Below are 21,673 nucleotides of genomic sequence, written 5' to 3' on the forward strand. Positions count from 1 at the left end.
CTTCAGCACTACAGGTGTATATAGGGAGAGTATCTACTTCAGCACTACAGGTGTATGAAGGGAGAGTATCTACTTCAGCACTACATGTGTATGTAGGGAGGGTATCCACTTCAGCACTACAGGTGTATGTAGGGAGGGTATCCACTTCAGCACTACAAGTGTATGTAGGGGGGGGGGGGGGGGGTAACTACTTCAGCACTACAGGTGTATGTAGGAAGGGTATCCACTTCAGCACTACAGGCGTATTTTGTGAGGGTATCCACTTCAGAACTACAGGTGTATGAAGGGAGGGTATCCACTTCAGCACTACAGGTGTATGTAGGGAGGGTATCCACTTCAGTACTACAGGTGTATGTAGGGAGAGTATCTACTTCAGCACTACAGGTGTATGTAGGGAGAGTATCTACTTCAGCACTACAGGTGTATGTAGGGAGGGTATTCCAATTCAGCACTACATGTGTATGTAGGGAGAGTATCTACTTCAGCACTACAGGTGTATGTAGGGAGAGTATCTACTTCAGCACTACATGTGAATATAGGGAGAGTATCTACTTCAGCACTACATGTGTATGTAGGGAGAGTATCTTCTTCAGCACTACATGTGTATGTAGGGAGGGTATCCACTTCAGCACCACAGGTGTATGTAGGGGGAGTATCTACTTCAGCACTACAGGTGTATGTAGGGAGAGTATCTACTTCAGCACTACAGGTGTATGTAGGGGGGGGGGGGTAACTACTTCAGCACTACAGGTGTATGTAGGGAGGGTATCCACTTCAGCACTACAGGTGTATGTAGGGAGAGTATCTCCTTCAGCGTGACACATGCATATTGAGAGAGTTGGGATACCATCACATGAACAGTACCTTCCTGGTAAACTACGGATGCCAATGGTTGTGTTGGAATATGTTAATGCGTTGGCTGACGTGTATTCCAACATCTGTTTTGTTTGGTCCACAACAAGGAGTAGTTCACTAGTAAGTTTCCAGGAGATTATTTTATAAGTATTGTATAGAGCCATTGTTATCTGAATAATTATATCACATGGTTCATCGTTATAGGTCAAGTACATATCTGTTAACACAAAAGTATTGTGTGTCTAGGTATAGGCCTGTGTACGGATGTATGGATGGATATTGAGATCTCTTTGGCCAATTTACACTCTCTTTGGTCATTTGGTCGACTTTGTACGAATAGGTTACGTACTGGTTCATCCTTTTCAGGTTGTTCTAAAATGCAAATGTATTATAATAAATGTTTGTTGGGTGTAAGCACCTCGTGCACGAATGACCTGTTCCACTCATTTCCACATTCTCTAACTAAACGTTGTAACTGCTGTTGAGGCAGTTGCTGCCATTCCTAGTGAGACTTTGTACTTTCTTCCTGGAGGTTCTGCGCCAGAGGGTGTCTTTGCGTCCCAAGTTTGAGAGGGATCATATCGGGGCTAAGTGCAGACTAAAAACAGCGTCATCTCTTTTTGCTGCAAACAATTACCAACGAAGTGCTTTATGAAGAACGTTGTCGTCATTAAAAACTGGCCGAGATGTTGCAATGTGTGGTTGTCAAAGTGAGGCACCACAACAGCAGTTACGACGTTTGGTTCAGGGAATGTGGAGACGAGTGAGGAGGTCACTCTGGTACAGTAATATTTTTTATTGATACGTAGCTGTCTACCAACGACTTCATGACAACAATCCTTTCGAGTCAACGTCGAGTCAAATGCAAATTAACAACGCATATTACATTGAATATTCTATGTTGTTGCATGTGCTAGTCACGCAGAAACGATCCTTATGTTCGTCAGTTTTACCGATGCAGCTCAAGATGCGATTTTGTTCACAGGGTATTGTTACTACTCCATAGTTTATATCATGTGGTGCTTACCTATGTTCCACATTTACTAGTGACATCACTTAACCAAAGTTGTATTCGCTCTGGAATCTGGCTCTAGCGTTACATAACTTTTAAATGATCTACTTGCTGACTAGGATTATAACATCATTGGAATTAATTTGTCGTTTGGGGTCCAAACACTGCCGTAGTGGTGTTCAGCTATTTACCACATAAACATACGATGTACTGTACCTCAATACACACTGATCCGAATACAAGAACATTACAATTGCCCTGATGTTCAGGAACGAAGCCTGCAAAGTCGTTGATATCATTAATAATACTATACACCAACAAAATATTGAAATCTCAAAAAGAACATCTATTCACTGACGGGCTTACATTTTTTTTAACTGTTTTCATTGTTCACTTACGTTGCTCACTGTGCCGCACTTATTTCATTCCTATTCTCTCTACATTATTTACTTACATTACATTGCTCACTTGGTCTTTCACTGCAGTGAACATAACACTTGATCTTTCACTGCAGTGAACATAACACTTGATCTTTCACTGCAGTGAACATAACACTTGATCTTTCACTTCAGTGAACATAACACTTGATTTTTCACTGCAGTGAACATAACACTTTGTCTTTCACTTTGACGGACCTATGTTTTACAAGAGCCACCTCCCTACAAATTGTATCCCTTTATCGTAAGTGTTCAGCCCGTACACACACTGTTGACTTCCTTTTTACGTTAGTTCAACATTGAAAAGGCAAAATAATGACACATGGTCATTTATGGATTAAATATCGCTTCTTCGCGTTTGTTATTCTCTTAAATATGTTTCGTGATAAACTGTAAAGTTCTCTTTCAACTCGTCAATCGAAACTGTTCGTTCTGCAAAGCACCATTTTCTGTTACTTGGCCAGCGTGTATTCCTTCGCTTCCAACAGCGGTCTCGTAGCTTTCAAGAATATGTTTTGTTGAAGTTGATTTTGTATATAATCATATCCAAATGTACACTCCATTTCAAAAGTCACTTGCCCTGTATCACAAAACTATTTCGCTATACGTTCGTGATAGTGCCGTGAAAGTATCGCGAAAGTGACTCGGAAATGGCGCGATGTGAAAGTGTGTCGAAAGTGCCGTGAAAGTGTCGCGAAAGTGTCGCGAAAGTGCCGCAATCTTGTTAAATGTTATCGCGAAAATTGCGCGAAAGTGTCTCGAAAGTGGCGCGATAATTTCGCGTTAGTGCCGCAATAGTGGCGAGAAAATTTCGCGAAACTAGGGGAAGTTACTTATGAAATGTAGTGTATGATAAAGAATTGTAGTGACCTCAATTATTTTTTATTATTTTTTTATGATTTGGAAACTTGGAACTTCTGTCAGGGTTTCACACATGAAAAATAATAATTTTCCTACACAAAAAGTATATAATATATAGGATCTCGTCACTCGATGAGACAAACATGAAATTTCACTCGACACATGAAATAACCTCTATTTACTTACATTGCTCACCATGATAAAATTATTACATCGCTCTATTATCTCTGTGTTATTTACTTACACTGTTCACCATGATAAAATTATTGCATCACTCTATTATTTCTGTGTTATTTGCTTACATTGTCCATCATTATAAAATTATTATATCACTCTATAATCTCTGTGTTATTTGCTTACATTGTTCAAATTGCTAAAATTATTGCGTTTCATCACACTCTCTGAATAATGTTTTTGCATTGCTCATTTTTACGGAATTATTACATTTATTCAACTTTCTGCATTATTTACCTACATTTTTCACTGTAACTAAATTATCATTTTTAATTATATTCTCTTCAATATTTACTCACATTGCTCACTATGACAAAATTATTTCGTTTCTTTATACTCTCTGCATTATTTGTTCACATTGCTGACTACAACGAAATTATTTATGCAACATTTACCTACATTGTTAACTGTGAATAAGTTATTACATATCTTGAACTATTTGCATTGTTTACTTACATTTCTCGCCGTGACGAACGTATTACATTTTTTAAACTCCCTGTGCATTATTTCCTTATGTTGCTCACTGTGATGAAATTATTACATCGCCTTTTTCAGACTATTTCATGTATTTGTACATTTTTATCCCTCCCGGTTTGAAAAAAACGGATATAGCGATCAGCATATCCGTCCGTCCGTCAGCTGTCCGTTGCAACTTTCTATATAGATCAGTCGAGTGGGAATCTTGTGCCCTTTGATGATTTGAGATTTTTTTTTTTTTTTTTTTTCTCAATGTTTTCATGACTGTTTATGTTGGACCTGACTGAAAACAAGGGAAGTGCTCGTTTCCGGAACAGAACAGTTGGATATTACTTGCTAAAACGTGCTATACAGATCATTCTAGTGGTGAACTGGTGCCTTGTGATGATTTGGGAACAGCATTATTTGTTTCTCCACTGAACTGAAGGTACCCAATAGCAATTAACCAAAAGTTTGGTATAAGTAGTAAATATCCATTTCCGGATTGCACTAGACCGGGGGGATATGTCATCTCCTGATAACACTTTCTGCATTATTTACTTACATTTCTCAACTAAGTACGTTTCTCGACCTCTTTCTGTATTATTTACTTACACTCTTCACCAAGAGGAAATTATTTCATAGCTTACATTCTCTCTGCATTGTTCACTTACTTTGATGACATTGTTACATCTCTTAAACGCCAAATACATCACTAAAATTTCTCACTGTGACTAACTTTTACACGATTTCAACTTTGCAATATTTATACTTACATTGCTCACTGTAACAAAATGATTACATTTCTTAAATCCTTCATGTATAAGCGACCGACCATATATCATTAGGCTTTTGTATGAGAATTAGATATTTATTCAGCTATAGCTACAAAAGCAGATACTTCTTTATTTAAACATACTACGCGTCAGAATATTTTTTTAACCATGTCTGTTCGGTCTCTTATTTACTTACATCGCTCATTATTACGAAATTTCTTCTATTACATAGACAGTGCTGGTTGTATCCTAGCTATAGTGGAGACATTGCTTGTTGTATCCTAGCTGTAGTGGAGACATTGCTTGTTGTATCCTAGCTGTAGTGGAGACATTGCTTGTTGTATCCTAGCTATAGTGGAGACATTATTTACTTACATCGCTCATTATTACGAAATTTCTTCTATTACATAGACAGTGCTGATTGTCTTCCAACTATAGTGGAGACATTGCTTGTTGTAACCTTACTACAGTGGAGACATTGCTTGCTGTCTCCCAACTATAGTGGAAACATTGCTTGTTGTATCCTAGCTATAATGGAGACCGTGCGTGTTGTATCCCAACTATAGTGGAGACATTGCTTGTTGTATCCTAGCTATAATGGAGACCGTGCGTGTTGTATCCCAACTATAGTGGAGACATTGCTTGTTGTATCCTAGCTACAGTGGAGACATTGCTTGTTGTATCCTAGCTACAGTGGAGACATTGCTTGTTGTATCCTAGCTACAGTGGAGACATTGCTTGTTGTATCCTAGCTACACTTGAGACATTGCTTGTTGTATCCTAGCTACAGTGGAGACATTGCTTGTTGTATCCTAGCTACAGTGGAGACATTGCTTGTTGTATCCTAGCTACAGTGGATACATTGCTTGTTGTATCCTAGCTACAGTGGAGACATTGCTTGTTGTATCCTAGCTACAGTGGAGACATTGCTTGTTGTATCCTAGCTACAGTGGAGACATTGCTTGTTGTATCCTAGCTACAGTGGAGACATTGCTTGTTGTATCCTAGCTACAGTGGATACATTGCTTGTTGTATCCTAGCTACAGTGGAGACATTGCTTGTTGTATCCTAGCTACAGTGGAGACATTGCTTGTTGTATCCTAGCTACAGTGGAGACATTGCTTGTTGTATCCTAGCTATAATTGAGACGGTGCGTGTTGTATCCCAGCTATTGCTGGTTGTATCCCAAGTACAGTGGAGACAGTACGTGTTTTATCCCAACTACAGTGGAGACAGTACGTGTTTTATCCCAACTACAGTGGAGACAGTGCGTGTTGTATCCCAGCTATAGTGGACACAGTGCTTGTTGTATCCCAAGTACAGTGGATACATTGTTTGTTGTATCCTAGCTATAGTGGAGACAGTGCTCACGCCTTTTCTATTCGTGACTTTCATTTAAAGCAAACCTTTGTCGCCGTGCACAGCGATGGAGACTTCTGTAAGGAAGCCAATACAACTGGTGGTTGACGAGTGGGAAGGAGAACACTGGATTTGGTGATGTTGAAAAGGGCAGTTGTGGGGAGGTCGCCAAGTGCAGTCAGCGCATCCCCAAACAGCGGTGTACTCCCATATCGTTTAAGTTAATATTTTAACAGGAAGTGCAGCATACACCACAATCAACTGTGTAACGCTTGTTTACAAAGCTGTCATAATATAGGAAAGCCTTGATGTTGCCTTGATCAGAGTTTGTTCGTCAACACATAGCCCTTGACTGTTTATATATTTATGTAGCCAAGTCAGGATATACATTTCTCTCTGATGTAAAATATCAAGATGATAAAATTTCCACCTTTATGTCTTCCCAAGTCGCAACACGTGCGTTTTTACCTTGGGGTAGTCGCGAGGACAATTAGAATGGGGTAATTATGCGGCACAGGGGGATCATATTCACTGATAGCGGGCAGAACAACCCACTCGTGTCCTGATTTCGCCGTCCTCTCCCTCCTCTCTCCCTCTCTCTTACTCTCCACCCACTAAATATAGTACTTCTTCTACTTTCAGCTGGGCGAGAGACGCGGCGCGGGCAAGGTGTGGAGAGAGGCGGATTATTGCAGATACTCGCTTCATCAGTGGGGATTCCCTCGTCTACTGCTGTATAGCAGCATACCAACTTGTATCAGATTCAGTTCAGTGGCAGCGAAATCAAGTCTTCACACAAAGTAAAGATACGGATTTAATCTTTTTGCACAAAAGTTAGAATTCTTTAGTGGAAAAAACTCCATCATAGCGTGAGCGGACTGAGTGTTTATCATAGGGTAGAGATGTCGGGTGTCGGGGGGAGGAGCTGCCTGTGAGAGTTGTGTCCCCTTCCTGGCCACCCTGGGGATGGAGGCAAGCACCCCCGCGTGCCCCCACACTGTAGCCGCGGCTATCTATGGTTAACTATGACCGCCCTCGTCTTCCTAGGACTCCTTCTATCTCTACCAAGCATGGGGTAAGTACTCGCAAGTCAATCTAACGTCTGAAAAACTCCAGACAAGCCATAATAACTTCTTTTACGATGCGTAATTTATCGTTAAAAGCGCTTTAACAGACCCACACATCTCCCCGTTTAACGCTTGCCAATAGAATGGCCATATAACCAGCCAAACACTCGGATCATCTTTGTTCCCATGATCACACTGTTATTTGTAACAACGGACCATTAACCTATATAGCCGTTCTACGCACTCATACAGTTACATAACCATCATTGCCCCGCTTAATCCTACTCTATATATGTATCTAGGTCGAACCTAGTGATTCATTAACGCATTCAATGAATCATAAAATGATATGTAGTATGCACCCTTATTAGGTATATAAGTTCATTATAGTGCTGTATAATCATGATATTATTTATATCGATGTTTACACAGTGCGATCTCACCGTATGAAAAAATACCAGCATGGAGCATTATATAGCTGTCACATATCAACACAGTACAACCCGTCCCAACACCGATCCATATAGTACTGGCTTGTAATCACGTGCTAGAAAGTTCTGGCTTGAAATGAGACGATGCCGGCAAAATGACCCCTTATAATACCACGTGCTAGTTAATAATGGCTTGTGGTGAGACATAGCAGCATCATTACTCTGTTATAATACCACGTGCTGGATCATAATGGCTTGTAATAAGACAATGTTGACTATGTTATAATACCACGTGCTAGATAATAATGGCTTGTGATGAGACATACCAGCATGTTGACTCTTTTATAATATGGCGTGCTAGATATAGATAATGCTGGTTTGTAATAAGGCAATACCATCATGATGACCCAATAGTGTGCTCCAGGTGTGTCGCATCACCTAACACCTCTCACTTGAGAACACACCATCCATTTCATTCATAATAATGGAACTGAACTACTTCCGACAGAATGCAATATTGCCTGCTTCCACAAGATGTAGGACTGCAAACCTACACACAATATCCCAAAGACTATATATCTTATCACAAAGGCATTACGTTACTGCTGTCACGACAAGTGTTTAGTCCTATTCGTGGGGATATGTAGCTCAGATTCACATTTGTCACTGGATCCATCCAAGTTCATGTAAAGCCAAGTAACCTTGCTTGTCACTTTGTATTGGGGTTGGATAGTTAACATCGTGTAATCCATGCACTTTTTAATCTATCGTTTAGAGAGATGCATAATTCAAACAATTATTATTCGGGGTAGTTGTCCCGGCACGGTGGCAGTTCTAGAACTATGAGTATGCAGATCTTTTGATCAGTGACTGCTGCCGCGACAAGGGACGTTTCCAGATAAACTGATAGCAAGTGTGTCTTGCGACAGAAACATTAGGGCTGTCAATTCATGTGTCTACACGCGTGTCTGAGTGTTTGGTAGAGCCGGCAGTACATCAGTCAACAGGGAAGCACCTGCTGACATAAAAGCTGCATATATATGTGCGAGACGTCTATTTCTTGCCAAAGTGAAATAGAGGTGTATACGTCACAATACTATACTAGTGTTGGGGGCTGTCACAGCTTTTCCATGGAGCACTTATCTCCATTATCCCCTGTTTATTTTACTGTTATCTGCTGACTGCCACTGATATACACTGGCTGTAGTTGATGCAATCTCCAAGATGATATTTCTCAAAGCTCGTCAATTATTCACATTTCCGTGTGGACATATTTGGAAACCTTTACCTCAAACTATGATATGACGCTAGCAATTTATCTGAGCTATGTAGGTCTCTCTGACTTACTGTGGGATGTTCACATGTTAGCAACTGTTGTGACAAGTGTTGTTGATGAATCTGATTTTTCATTGGATTTGACTAGAGTAGCCACCTTTGCTAGTATGCCGTTCCGAGTTGTTTCCAGAAACCCGCGGTAATATGGGTTGACGCTGATAAATTGCACTCCGTGGTGCGAATCATGGTAATACGGACTGAGGCAGAACAGCTGTATTCCTGTGTTCTCGCCTCAGTGACATACAGCTGCATTCTTGTGTCCTCGCCACATTAATATACAGCTGTATTCCTGTGTTCTCGCCACAGTAATATACAGCTGCATTCCTGTGTTCTCGCCACAGTAATATACAGCTGTATTCCTGTGTTCTCGACACAGGGATATGGACTGACATTGGTAAGCTGTATTTTTGTGTTCTCGTCACGGTAATATACAGCTATATTCCTGTGTTCTCACCACGGTGATATAAAGCTGTTTTCCTGTGTTCTCGTCACAGTAATATACAGTTGTACTCCTGTGTTCTCGCCACGGTAATATACAGCTGTATTCCTGTGCTCCAGACACGATAATAACGATTGACATTATTAAGCTGTATTCCAGTGTTCTCGCCACGGTAATATGTAGAGAATACTTCAAGCGCAATGTTGTTAGTACGCAGGACACCTATAAGAAAATTTGAAAAGTCACATTAGCGCCGCGCTTTGAAAATCGAACCAACAGTCGGTCACTTGCACTGCCGGTGTCCCGGCTGTGCAATCAAAATGGTTCGGATTTCTTGATCTATCAGCTGAATTAATATCATGTCCGTACCATTTTGGGAGAGGGAAATCAGAGTGTTCGCCAAAGACATTCGTGTTAACTGTAACACCCTATACTGAAGACGTGAAAATCAACCAACTCAGGTCTGCGTGCATGTCAGTGACAGCTTCAAACGATCGAAGGGCAAGGTCACCACGGGAATAAGAAAAGACAACAGTGATTTACTCGCAGCGTCTTACGCTAGAGATAGGGAATGTGATTGTTCACATTTGGGATATTTTGGGCCACATGATCAGAAGTCAGACACACTTCTACGGAGTTTTCGAATGATTTGTATTGGACATTTTCACTTTGAGTGATCTGGTCGTAACAGTGCCACAAAATACGTTTCGGAGGGGACACTGATGGCACAACCGGATCATCCCAAGTAAGTCTAGATATCTGTCCAGATAGTTTAAACTGATTTCACTTCACTACGCTTATCCTTTTACGTTAAATCAAATTGAAAGTTGCGAAAGTCGGGTGCGTCACGCTCATGGGGACCCTCGATCTATTAATCGGTAGTCGTACATTGTAAATGGATATAGCTCGAATATAGTATGTCTGTAGAAGCTCTATGCATAACTTATATAGAATGCAAAACGAATTTCAAGCGTGTGACTATTTTGTTTGGTTTAATAAAGTGTTTGTAAATATCTCTTGCTCTCATGAGATTGCTTCAGTTCTGTCTTGTAGTTGCAAAATGAATGACGTCTCGCGATTTTTTCATGAATGAAAAAAGTAGTCCCGGTGTGGCAGAAGTCACGGTTATCCAATCAAAATGAATAAAACACGGTCAACCTTGTACGACACACGTGCGACGGATTTAGTATCTTACCAACTGTATCTTCACCACGTGGGTAATAAACATCTGTATTCCTGTGTTCTCGCCACGGTAATATACAGCTGTATGCCTCTGTTCACGCCACAGTGATATAAATCTGTATTCCTGTGTTCTCGCCACGGTAATATACAGCTGTATTCCTCTGTTCTCGCCACAGTAATATACAGCTGTATTCCTGTGTTCTCGCCACGGTAATATACAGCTGTATTCCTCTGTTCTCGCCACGGTAATATACAGCTGTATGCCTCTGTTCACGCCACAGTGATATAAAGCTGTATTCCTGTGTTCTCGCCACGGTAATATACAGCTGTATTCCTCTGTTCACGCCACAGTGACATACAGCTGCATTCTCGTGTTCTCGCCACGGTGATATACAGCTATATTCCTGTGTTCTCGCCACGGGAATAACGACTGACATTGATAAGCTGTATTCCTGTATTCGAATCTTAAATGTTGTAACAATTCAATTTATATCATACCCGCGAGGGTTCGCAAAAACATTAGGTAGGCTGTAACCTAAAACAAATGATTTTTAATATAGTTTAACCAAAATACAAAATTTGTGGCGTTGTGATATATATTTCAGCGTAAATGATGCAATCTTATTAATAAGATTCAAACTTGACCATGTGTCTCAGCTGCTTGGTGATTGGGAATAGACATTTATCCTGAACAAATGCATCGGCATGTAAATACACCGAAATATGAGTGTATGGAGGTTATGCATATGATCCTACAAACATACAAAACATTGTAAATAATGCTGTAAAGATATCAAGTATTGCTAGCATGTATGTTTGTGTTGTTTTTGGATCCTCGGGTAACCCCTCAACAATTCAGGAGTGGGCTCTTTCATAACCACATCATCTAATTTGAGTAACCCAGTCGAGCATAGCAGACACAGACCACCTGATCACTTGTACCTCTCTTATTAGGTGAAGCGGATGGACGCCGATCAGACAGAGACACAGGTGACACACAGGCGTGTACGTCCCACGGCCAAATGGTACGGGAAACATATATGAGTCTGTCGGTATATTTTGGCGATTAATTGCTAGTTGAATGAAATAGCATTAAACGCATCAGAAGGTTTTATACCCTCATCATATTACGCTGTTGTCTACGCACTTAGAGTACTGCATCTGCAAGGAATGGCTTTATGTTTTCAATTTTCCCCTTCATTTATTCGGCGTGCTAATGATTCGACTATGGCAACGCACAGGCTTGCCGCACCCTCTGTATCACCGAGGTACCTAAACATGCAGGCGATATTTATATCTGGCGAAGAAGGAATGCGACTTGTTCATTGAATGTAATACAGAAGGGGAGTCTTTAAACGTTTCGTGTTATATATACTAGGTGGAAAAGTTCCAATGTATTACTGACTGTTATGGGGAGTATTAAATAAACGCAAAGAAAGAATGGTTTGGCAACAGAAAAATATATTGATGTCCATGTAACAAATTCCTCATGGCAGTGTCAACTCATGTCGGCATGGGGTCGTATGTCAGGTCACAAGTCAGTGTATGGTATGACCATCACCATAAGTGACAGAAGCTTGACAATGGCGCCTCATTGATGAAACAAGATGGTTGAGGACGGCCTGTGGGATGTCCTTCCACATCTGTACCAAGGACTGCGGCTGCAGGACCAACGACAGCGGTTGCTTTGGAAGCTGGCGTAAACGACGGTTCATTTAATCCTACACATGTTCGATGGGCGACAGATCTGGCAAAACAGCAGGCCAAGGGAGTGTGGGGATGTCCTGTTGTCCATATAAAGTTTGTGACCACACGTGCAACCAGAGGGCGTGCATTGTCTTGCTGTCACGTGGTGACACGTCCATGAGTAGGAAGTATCCGACGTCGGTAAACACGCTGACCGTCATTACTGTTGTTAAGATGAAACCTGGAAGAGGGCTAACCTCCAGTCCTGTGACCCGAGCCTGAGTGCAGCTCGGTGACATGGCAGCAAACTTGGACGTACGTCGTCGTCGGGGGGTATTCTCTCGTAAACGATTCCGCACAGACCTTGCACTATTCGGACGTAGACCAGGGATACGTCGGGCTGACAAAGTTGCCCGATTTCAAAGGTGAACCAGACGATTAGGATTATCCTGCCTCTGGACGAGGACGTGATCGGTACCTGGTGTTGACAGTCTGTTGGTATCGAACTCAGAGTGACTGTATTTAATATGAATACCAAAACGCCCATCTTCCCAAGGCATGCGTGTCCACTCGCCTGTATCAAAGCCTAAAATCGGGAAGATGCAAAACGCCTAGCAACCACGTTTTGTTCAATTGCGGTTCCAAGGATTCCAATTGAACGCAACAGTTCATTTTCAGATAGGCGTGGCATAACGTTTACGACGTTTGGCCGTCAGCATTTTTGATTTTCACAGTTAAAACACTTCAACGATTTACTCTGTGTTTGAATGGACTCGGTACCACGTGTAAAGTGAATGTGTGGTGAATTTCTTACTCATGGGATTTTATGTATGCACTGACCAGGATGCACATGCAATATCATCGTCTTTCTGTACATGTGATTATCATGTATGATTCTGAAAACTATGGCAATTTCATTTGATCTTTTTTATGGTGAACAGGATTTTTCCCCCACTGATATAAACTGTATCACTACAAGACTTGCAGGCCGAGATTTCATGGCATGGTGAATAGGTTTCATTAACATTCAGTTCGATGGGAGAATCCCTGATATATATCTAGCAATTTTTATGATGGATTTCAAAGTTGCTTGCACCTATTTCCATGAACTTACTTAACTTCGTTAAGTTTTACAAGTATATCCAAATTAACAGTAGCTATGTCGGGATATAGAGAAGAGGTTTCAACTGGAATTTGGATCCCCGGCTTGAAGATCCTCGGTAAATGAAAAGGAGAATTAAGTCAGTCTTAGGTACAGTTCTTCATGTTCTTCAAAGGAGGTGTGTCTTTGACAATGGTTTCATTGTCTGACTCAGTTGTGCACGTGACGTCCTTGTTTGTAGCACCACTTATATATATACTGTTCGTAATACAGGAAGATGATACATTCCGTTCTCGATACCCCGGCGGTCTGGCGCACATATAACACGCTTACCAACATGTTTTATGTAGGATAGCATTGCCCATCTACATGGAGTCTTTAAGAGATTAAAGATGTCTTCACAAGACAGTGTAGCATCCGCCCCCCCCCCCCCCCCCCCCAATCCCCTCTCGCCCACTCCCTTCCCCCTCCCCCTTCCTCCCCTTCCTTACAGCAACCCCCATCCCCCCACCCCTTCTCACTACTTCGTTCCATATCCTGGAGAAGATAATAATTTGCAGGACTTGGCAGTGAGATGAGAATGGGGGTAGATGCAGGTGCTTGAAGCTGCATCCAACACTGCCCACCCACGTCGCAAGGGCACGTCCTATCGCACATCCACTCACTAACTGTGAGGGTGGTGGTGGTGGTGTGGGTTAGGGTGGAAACATTTGTGTCGGCTGACTGAGGGTGCTTTGGTGTGTGGAGAAATTTATGACACAGAAATATCATCAATGGGGGTTATAAGATGACAGTAAGACTGCTGAGAATGTGGGGATTTTTCTGATGAAAAATGATGTATACCATTACTCAGACAATTAGATTATGTTTTTTGTATCATATGTTTTACGGTCTTCTCACCATGTATAAAATATCTGGGAGTATGTGTCAGTGTACAACAGACACTGGTGTGTATTGTCGATGCATATCTGGGAGTATGTGTCAGTGTACAACAGCCACTTTTGCGCATTGTCGATGCATATCTGCGAGAATGTGTCAGTGTACAAAAGACACTATGGTGTATTGACAGAGCACATCAGGGAGAATGTGTCAGTATACAAAACACACTGAGGTGTACTGTCGATGCATATCTGGGTGTATGTGTCAGTGTACAACAGACACTGGGGTGTATTGTCGGTGCATATCTGGGTGTATGTGTCAGTGTACAACAGACACTGGGGTGTATTGTCGGTGCATATCTGGGAGTATGTATCAGTGTACAACAGACACTGGGGTGTTTTGTAGATTCATATCTGGAAGTATGTGTCAGTGTACAACAGACACTGGGGTGTTTTGTAGATTCATATCTGGAAGTATGTGTCAGTGTACAACAGACACTGGTGTGTATTGTTGGTGCATATCTGGGAGTATGTGTCAGTGTACAACAGACACTGGTGTGTATTGTCGGTGCATATCTGGGAGTATTTGTCAGTGTACAACAGACACTGCGGTTGATTTTCGATACACATCTGGGAGTATGTGTCAGTGTACAACAGACACTGGTGTGTAATGTCGGTGCATATCTCGGAGTATGTGTCAGTGTACAACAGACACCTGGGTGTATTGTCGGTGCATATCTGGGAGTATGTGTCAGTGTACAACAGACACCTGGGTGTATTGTCGGTGCATATCTGGGAGTATGTGTCAGTGTACAACAGACACTGGGGTGTTTTGTAGATTCATATCTGGAAGTATGTGTCAGTGTACAACAGACACTGGTGTGTATTGTTGGTGCATATCTGGGAGTATGTGTCAGTGTACAACAGACACTGGGGTGTATTGTCGATGCATATCTGGGAGTATTTGTCAGTGTAAAACAGACACTGGTGTGTATTGTTCATGCAAATCTGGGAGTATTTGTCAGTGTAAAACAGACACTGGTGTGTATTGTTCATGCATATCTGGGAGTATTTGTCAGTGTAAAACAGACACTGGTGTGTATTGTTCATGCATATCTGGGAGTATTTGTCAGTGTAAAACAGACACTAGGGTGAATTGTTCATGCATATCTAGGAGTATGTGTCAGTGCACAACAGACACTGGGGTGTATTGTCGATGCATATCTGGGAGTATGTGTCAGTGTACAACAGACACTGGTGTGTATTGTCGATGCATATCTGGGAGTATTTGTCAGTGTAAAACAGACACTAGGGTGAATTGTTCATGCATATCTTGGAGTATGTGTCAGTGCACAACAGACACTGGTGTGTATTGTCGATGCATATCTGGGAGTATGTGTCAGTGTACAACAGACACTGGTGTGTATTGTCGATGCATATCTGGGAGTATTTGTCAGTGTAAAACAGACACTAGGGTGAATTGTTCATGCATATCTTGGAGTATGTGTCAGTGCACAACAGACACTGGTGTGTATTGTCGATGCATATCTGGGAGTATGTGTCAGTGTACAACAGACACTGGTGTGTATTGTCGGTGCATATCTGGGAGTATGTGTCAGTGTACAGCAGACACTTCGGTGTTTTGTCGATGCTTATCTTGGAGTATGTGTCAGTGTACAACAGACACTTCGGTGTATTGTCGATGCATATCTGGGAGTATTTGTCAGTGTACATCAGACACTGCAGTTGATTTTCGATACACCTCTGGGAGTATGTGTCAGTGTACAACATACACTGGGGTGTATTTTCGGTGCATATCTGGGAGTATGTGTCAGTGTACAACAGACACTTTGGTGTATTGTCGATGCATATCTTGGAGTATGTGCCTGTGTACAACAGACACTGGGGTGTATTGTCGATGCATATCTGGGAGTATGTGCCTGTGTACAACAGACACTGGGATGTATTGTCGGTGCATATCTTGGAGTATGTGTCAGTGTACAACAGACACTGGGGTGTTTTGTAGATTCATATCTGGAAGTATTTGTCAGTGTACAACAGACACTGGTGTGTATTTTCGGTGCATATCTGGGAGTATGTGCCTGTGTACAACAGACACTGGGGTGTATTGTCGGTGCATATCTGGGAGTATGTGTCAGTGTACAACAGACACTGGTGTGTATTGTCAGTGCATATCTGGGATTATGTGTCAGTGTACAACAAACACTGGGGTGTATTGTCGGTGCATATCTGGGAGTATTTGTCAGTGTACAACAGACACTTTGGTGTATTGTCGATGCATATCTTGGATTATGTGCCTGTGTACAACAGACACTGGAGTGTATTGTCGGTGCATATCTGGGAGTATGTGTCAGTGTACAACAGACACTGGTGTGTATTGTCGATGCATATCTGGAAGTATGTGTCAGTGTACAACAGACACTAGAGTGTACTGTCGATCCATATCTTGGAGTATGTCTCAGTGTACAACAGACACTGGGGTGTATTGTCGATGCATATCTGGGAGTATGTGTCAGTATTTCTCTGTCAGGTTTTACTTATTAGAAATAATTTGAAATCCTGATAGTATATACCGTATCTCTGTCCTGGTGTTTGTTTATGAGAAATGTGACCTCCTGCTCGTGTGTACCGTATCTCTGACCCGCTGTTAGTTACCAGAAGTAATGTGAACTCCAGCTCGTGTAAACCGTATCTCTGACCAGGTGTTAGTTACTTAAAGTAATGTGAACTACTGCCAGTGTATATCGTATCTCTGACCAGGTGTTAGTTACCAGAAGTAAAGTGAACTACTGCCAGTGTATACCGTATCTCTGACCAAGTGTTAGTTACCAGAAGTAATGTGAACTACTACCTGTGTATACCGTATCTCTGACCAAGTGTTAGGTACAAGAAGTAATGTGAACTACTACCTGTGTATACCGTATTTCTGACCAGGTGTTAGTTACCAGAAGTAATGTGAACTACTACCTGTGTATACCGTATCTCTGACCAGGTGTTAGTTACCAGAAGTAATGTGAACTACTACCTGTGTATACCGTATCTCTGACCAAGTGTTAGGTACAAGAAGTAATGTGAACTACTACCTGTGTATACCGTATTTCTGACCAGGTGTTAGTTACCAGAAGTAATGTGAACTACTACCTGTGTATACCGTATCTCTGACCAGGTGTTAGTTACCAGAAGTAATGTGAACTACTACCTGTGTATACCGTATCTCTGACCAAGTGTTAGGTACAAGAAGTAATGTGAACTACTACCTGTGTATACCGTATCTCTGACCAGGTGTTAGTTACCAGAAGTAATGTGAACTACTACCTGTGTATACCGTATCTCTGACCAAGTGTTAGGTACAAGAAGTAATGTGAACTACTACCTGTGTATACCGTATTTCTGACCAGGTGTTAGTTACCAGAAGTAATGTGAACTACTACCTGTGTATACCGTATCTCTGACCAAGTGTTAGGTACAAGAAGTAATGTGAACTACTACCTGTGTATACCGTATCTCTGACCAGGTGTTAGTTACCAGAAGTAATGTGAACTACTACCTGTGTATACCGTATTTCTGACCAGGTGTTAGTTACCAGAAGTAATGTGAACTACTACCTGTGTATACCATATCTCTGACCAAGTGTTAATGTAAAACGTTTAAGTAATTTCGAGTATCACATATCACAGATGCTCTTGTTGTTGACTTTGTGAATGTTTACAACAGATTATGTATGCTTGACGCATTGGACTGCGACAAGTCATAGTGCACATCATGAACAGACTATTTGGCGGAGATGCTTACATTATGGTGGCTAATTACACATTCTGTCGGACAATCATTCAGACAATTAACCTCCTTGTTTTACTTTTTGATGTTTCTGTCTTGTACCTATGCGATGGCCTGATGTGCTAGTTCGCCTTTGATTATGGCATTACACTGCTAGGAACACCACATCATCAGATCAAGCCAATTAGACCTGATAGTGTGTGGTTCTTGAATAATCGTTCTTCTTCAAGTAATAAGTGAGCGGATTTCTCAGTTCTCTGCTTCGACTTGCTTGAACGTGCGGTAGATACCCTTTCATGTAACATTTTTGATAATTGAAGCTTACAGTTAAGATGACTGCATGGCGCCATTTCTAAGACGTCTTATCGAATGCATACATAGTCAAGGAGTGTGGTCGGATTAAAATAGGATAGCAAACGGAAATTAATAAAAGTAATCGACAACTAGAACGAGAGTTTTGGCTTCGAGACATTTAACAATTTAACAAATACAACTATATTTGTTTAGGTTAACAAGATATTTCTTATCTAATGGAACATCCACCGTTTTATTACAGAGAGGTAATTGAGGTAATACTAAATGGACATGCACTTCCTCTTGAACTGTTATGAATTACTGATAGCTACAGAAAGACCGCCATACAATACAAACAGCTTACACAATGTGGGCACGGGTGGCCCAATTAAATTATATCTAAGGCAAACACGAGAGGAATATTCTCTTCATAATATTATGTCACCAGCAGCAGACAATTTACTACACGGAAAAACACTAGAGTGATATTCTCTTCATCATATAATGTCAGCAGCAGCAGACAAATTTACTATACGGAAACACATTAGAGAAATATTCTCTTCATCATATAATGTCACCAGCAGCAGACAATTTACTACACGGAAACACACTAGAGAAATATTCTCTTCATCATATAATGTCATCAGCAGCAGACAAATTTACTATACGGAAACACACCAGAGTGATATTCTCTTCATCATATGTCACCAGCGGCAGACAAATTTACTATACGGAAACACACCAGAGTGATATTCTCTTCATCATATGTCACCAGCGGCAGACAAATTTACTATACGGAAACACACCAGAGTGATATTCTCTTCATCATATCTTATAAGTTTAAGACATACTAGTATTTTCATACATTAATTTAACTTTTGAAATCGCGGAGGAATACAATCACATGAATGAACCGCCCTAAATGATGTGCAGCCATGTTACATGAGCGATCACACAGCTGTAAAAATCTATACAAACTTTTCGGGAATTGTATGCATAGGCTTTTGGAGCCAATGGCATCGGACCGGAACATACGCAAATGTTCCTTATCGGATCGTGATGCCAAGTTTATCGGATTGGTTTATTGTATCGATAACACTAGCCATTATATGAATAAACATTTTCCGTGCACACCTTCCGAAACATCAGGTCAAATTGGAATATTTGCTTTGGTATTTTGTTCATTTATATCTATAAACTACGAGCGTAACATAGATCTACCTTCTTACTATACTCATTCAGCACACAATTCTTGACAGTAAAATCTGTTAATGAATAAAAACTGTCGGTCTTCATTCCTCCATCATGTTTTGAAAAATGATCCGTAGATTACACCAAGGAACCTTCTTCAAGCTCATGACACGTTAGTTCCGTGTTCCTCAACCGGAATGCTACAATTTTGAGCACATTCCCTAGGTATTAGCCAATGTTGTTAAAAAGATTTGATTCAGAAATAATAGAAATACCCACGATTGTCAGATTCCAATGTTGTAGGGTGCCTTTCTAATGTAGCAGTTAGTGATCTGGCACAGGCAGTACAAAACTATGCTTATTACAGCATGTTGACGTCGACTCTTGGAAATGATGAATGACGGTCTCCATTGAGATGTAGGCCAGGAATGCGTACTTTTGATACACGGTGGTGAGGTGGGTTTTCGCTGTGTGAATATATGACATATTCTGAAAATACAGTAATACGTATTTTATTTCTATTTTTCTAATACAAACGGCAATAATATTCATGTCATATACATCAATTCACTTGTAGTTCAAATTTCAATGATGCATGATTCAGATGCCTGAAGAATGACATCTTGCGCCTGAACATCAAGAAAGAGCCACACTTGGACCCAAACACCGTGTGCAAGACATACCCCGAGCTGTCCCAAACTCAATACGATTTGTGTCGTAAGTACCCGGATGTTACAGCGTCCGCTATACAGGGGGTGCAGATCGGGATACACGAGTGTCAGCACCAGCTGCGTAGTCATCGCTGGAACTGCTCCAGCCTCGAGAGGAAAAATAAAAACCCTCATGCCAGCCCCCTTTTGAAAAGAGGTAATTACATCTAGCATCCCTGGATTAGTTTATGTTCATCTGCACCCGTATCTATAGAAACATGTCCATAGTATGCATGTCATGTTAAATCCGTTTACAGAAGGTCATGTGAAAATGTCGGGTGTTACAGTTATACGTGCTAGGCAAGGCAGCTGAAACAAGGGCTACATAGAGGGTAGGGAACCTGGGGGCAGTTAGCTGGAGATGTTGTGGTCGGCACCCAACCTTGCCAGACCAGGTCCTCAACACGGCCGAGCTGGGGTGATGTCACGGTTGTAGTAATTAGGGATGAGTGCTTTGTGTGTACGTAACTTACTTGTTGGTATTTGATGTAGTTCCAACACATCTAATGATGTGCTCTACAATAATTTGACTCCTTTAATCTCACACAGCCTCAGGCTGTACGAGGTTGTGTGAATATTAAACATCTCCAAATGTTTCAACACATGTATCATGAAAACATCCCAGAGGGAAGTACACTGGCAGCCCAGAGCAAGCCAAACATACCTCACACTTAACTGTGAGGATGACAAGGTGGCGAGTCTCGAGAGCTCAGCAAAGGTTGGAGTGAGGGAGATGTACTGACTTGCTTGTTTTTATACTGATGTGTTAGATACCTCATGAGCAGGGCAGGATAACAGTTGATTTCTATGATGATGTATCAGTTACTCCTAAATTGCGAAAAGGAAACAAGAAGCGGAATGACCTTATCGTTCCCCTATCATCTGTTCTCGATTGCTCTGGAAATACTTCTTTCCTGTGGCGATCTGGGCTAATTACTGGTGCAGGTTGTTGTATCAAGTTAAGGAACATCTTGAAGACTTTGCTGGGTGTGTGTGCCACTAACAAACCGACCCCAACCAGAGAACAGTCTCTTCTCTGTATGTCGGAAATGGGATTACTTTGGATAAAGGCCCCGCAATCACACCAGATCCAGAATTGCTGAGATTTTTTGCGGCTTGTGCTGAAGTAACGAGTCCCGTGTGTTTGTGGCTGGTTCTCTCCTGTGTTTTCATTATAAACACATTTTCTTTGAAAGTCCTTTAGGAGGTGCAGCAGTGGTGGCGGCGGCAGTGGGTGGCGTGGAGCGTGTTGACATATGTTTCTAGTGCGTGTTTAATTTACTCAAGTCAAAGACTGAATATTTCGAATCTGCTTCCTTTTAGATGTAGTGAATGTTTTAATTTAACTTTTTGCGGCCAAAAATTTGGAAAAAACATCCCAGAATATCTTGGTTACTAGCCTGTATGGATCTATAAATAAAAGTAATTGTGATGAACTGAAATACAAATAAATTGAGAATCATTAGTTCTTTAAGGCGTTTGACACGTGCAAGGTTAACACGGGCAAAACATATTAGACTATTCAGCAGTCCTTTCGTTAAATGATTGTCTCAGTCCAGCAGTTTGCCCA

The 21,673-nt window shown here is 41.3% G+C and overlaps 1 protein-coding gene across 4 annotated transcripts in view; it reads left to right on the forward strand.

Moving 5' to 3' along the window:
- LOC124149544 (protein Wnt-10a-like) overlaps positions 1–21,673 on the forward strand; it is a 216,016-nt gene that overhangs the window by 188,835 nt on the left and 5,508 nt on the right. For 3 of the 4 annotated variants that reach the window (XM_048381778.1, XM_046521221.2, XM_046521223.2), the window contains exons 2-3: positions 6,633–7,065; positions 19,998–20,260. In XM_048381778.1, coding sequence (XP_048237735.1) covers positions 7,016–7,065; positions 19,998–20,260 — 313 coding nt within the window. In that variant the 5' untranslated portion in view covers positions 6,633–7,015. Of the gene's footprint in view, positions 1–1,386; positions 1,636–6,632; positions 7,066–19,997; positions 20,261–21,673 lie in introns of those variants that run through there. The other variant, XM_046521222.2, reaches the window with a different exon arrangement.

This window comes from Haliotis rufescens, unplaced genomic scaffold, assembly GCF_023055435.1.
Source record: "Haliotis rufescens isolate VD_foot unplaced genomic scaffold, xgHalRufe1.0.p SCAF_4, whole genome shotgun sequence".
In the NCBI taxonomy this organism is placed as follows: Eukaryota; Metazoa; Mollusca; class Gastropoda; order Lepetellida; family Haliotidae; genus Haliotis; species Haliotis rufescens.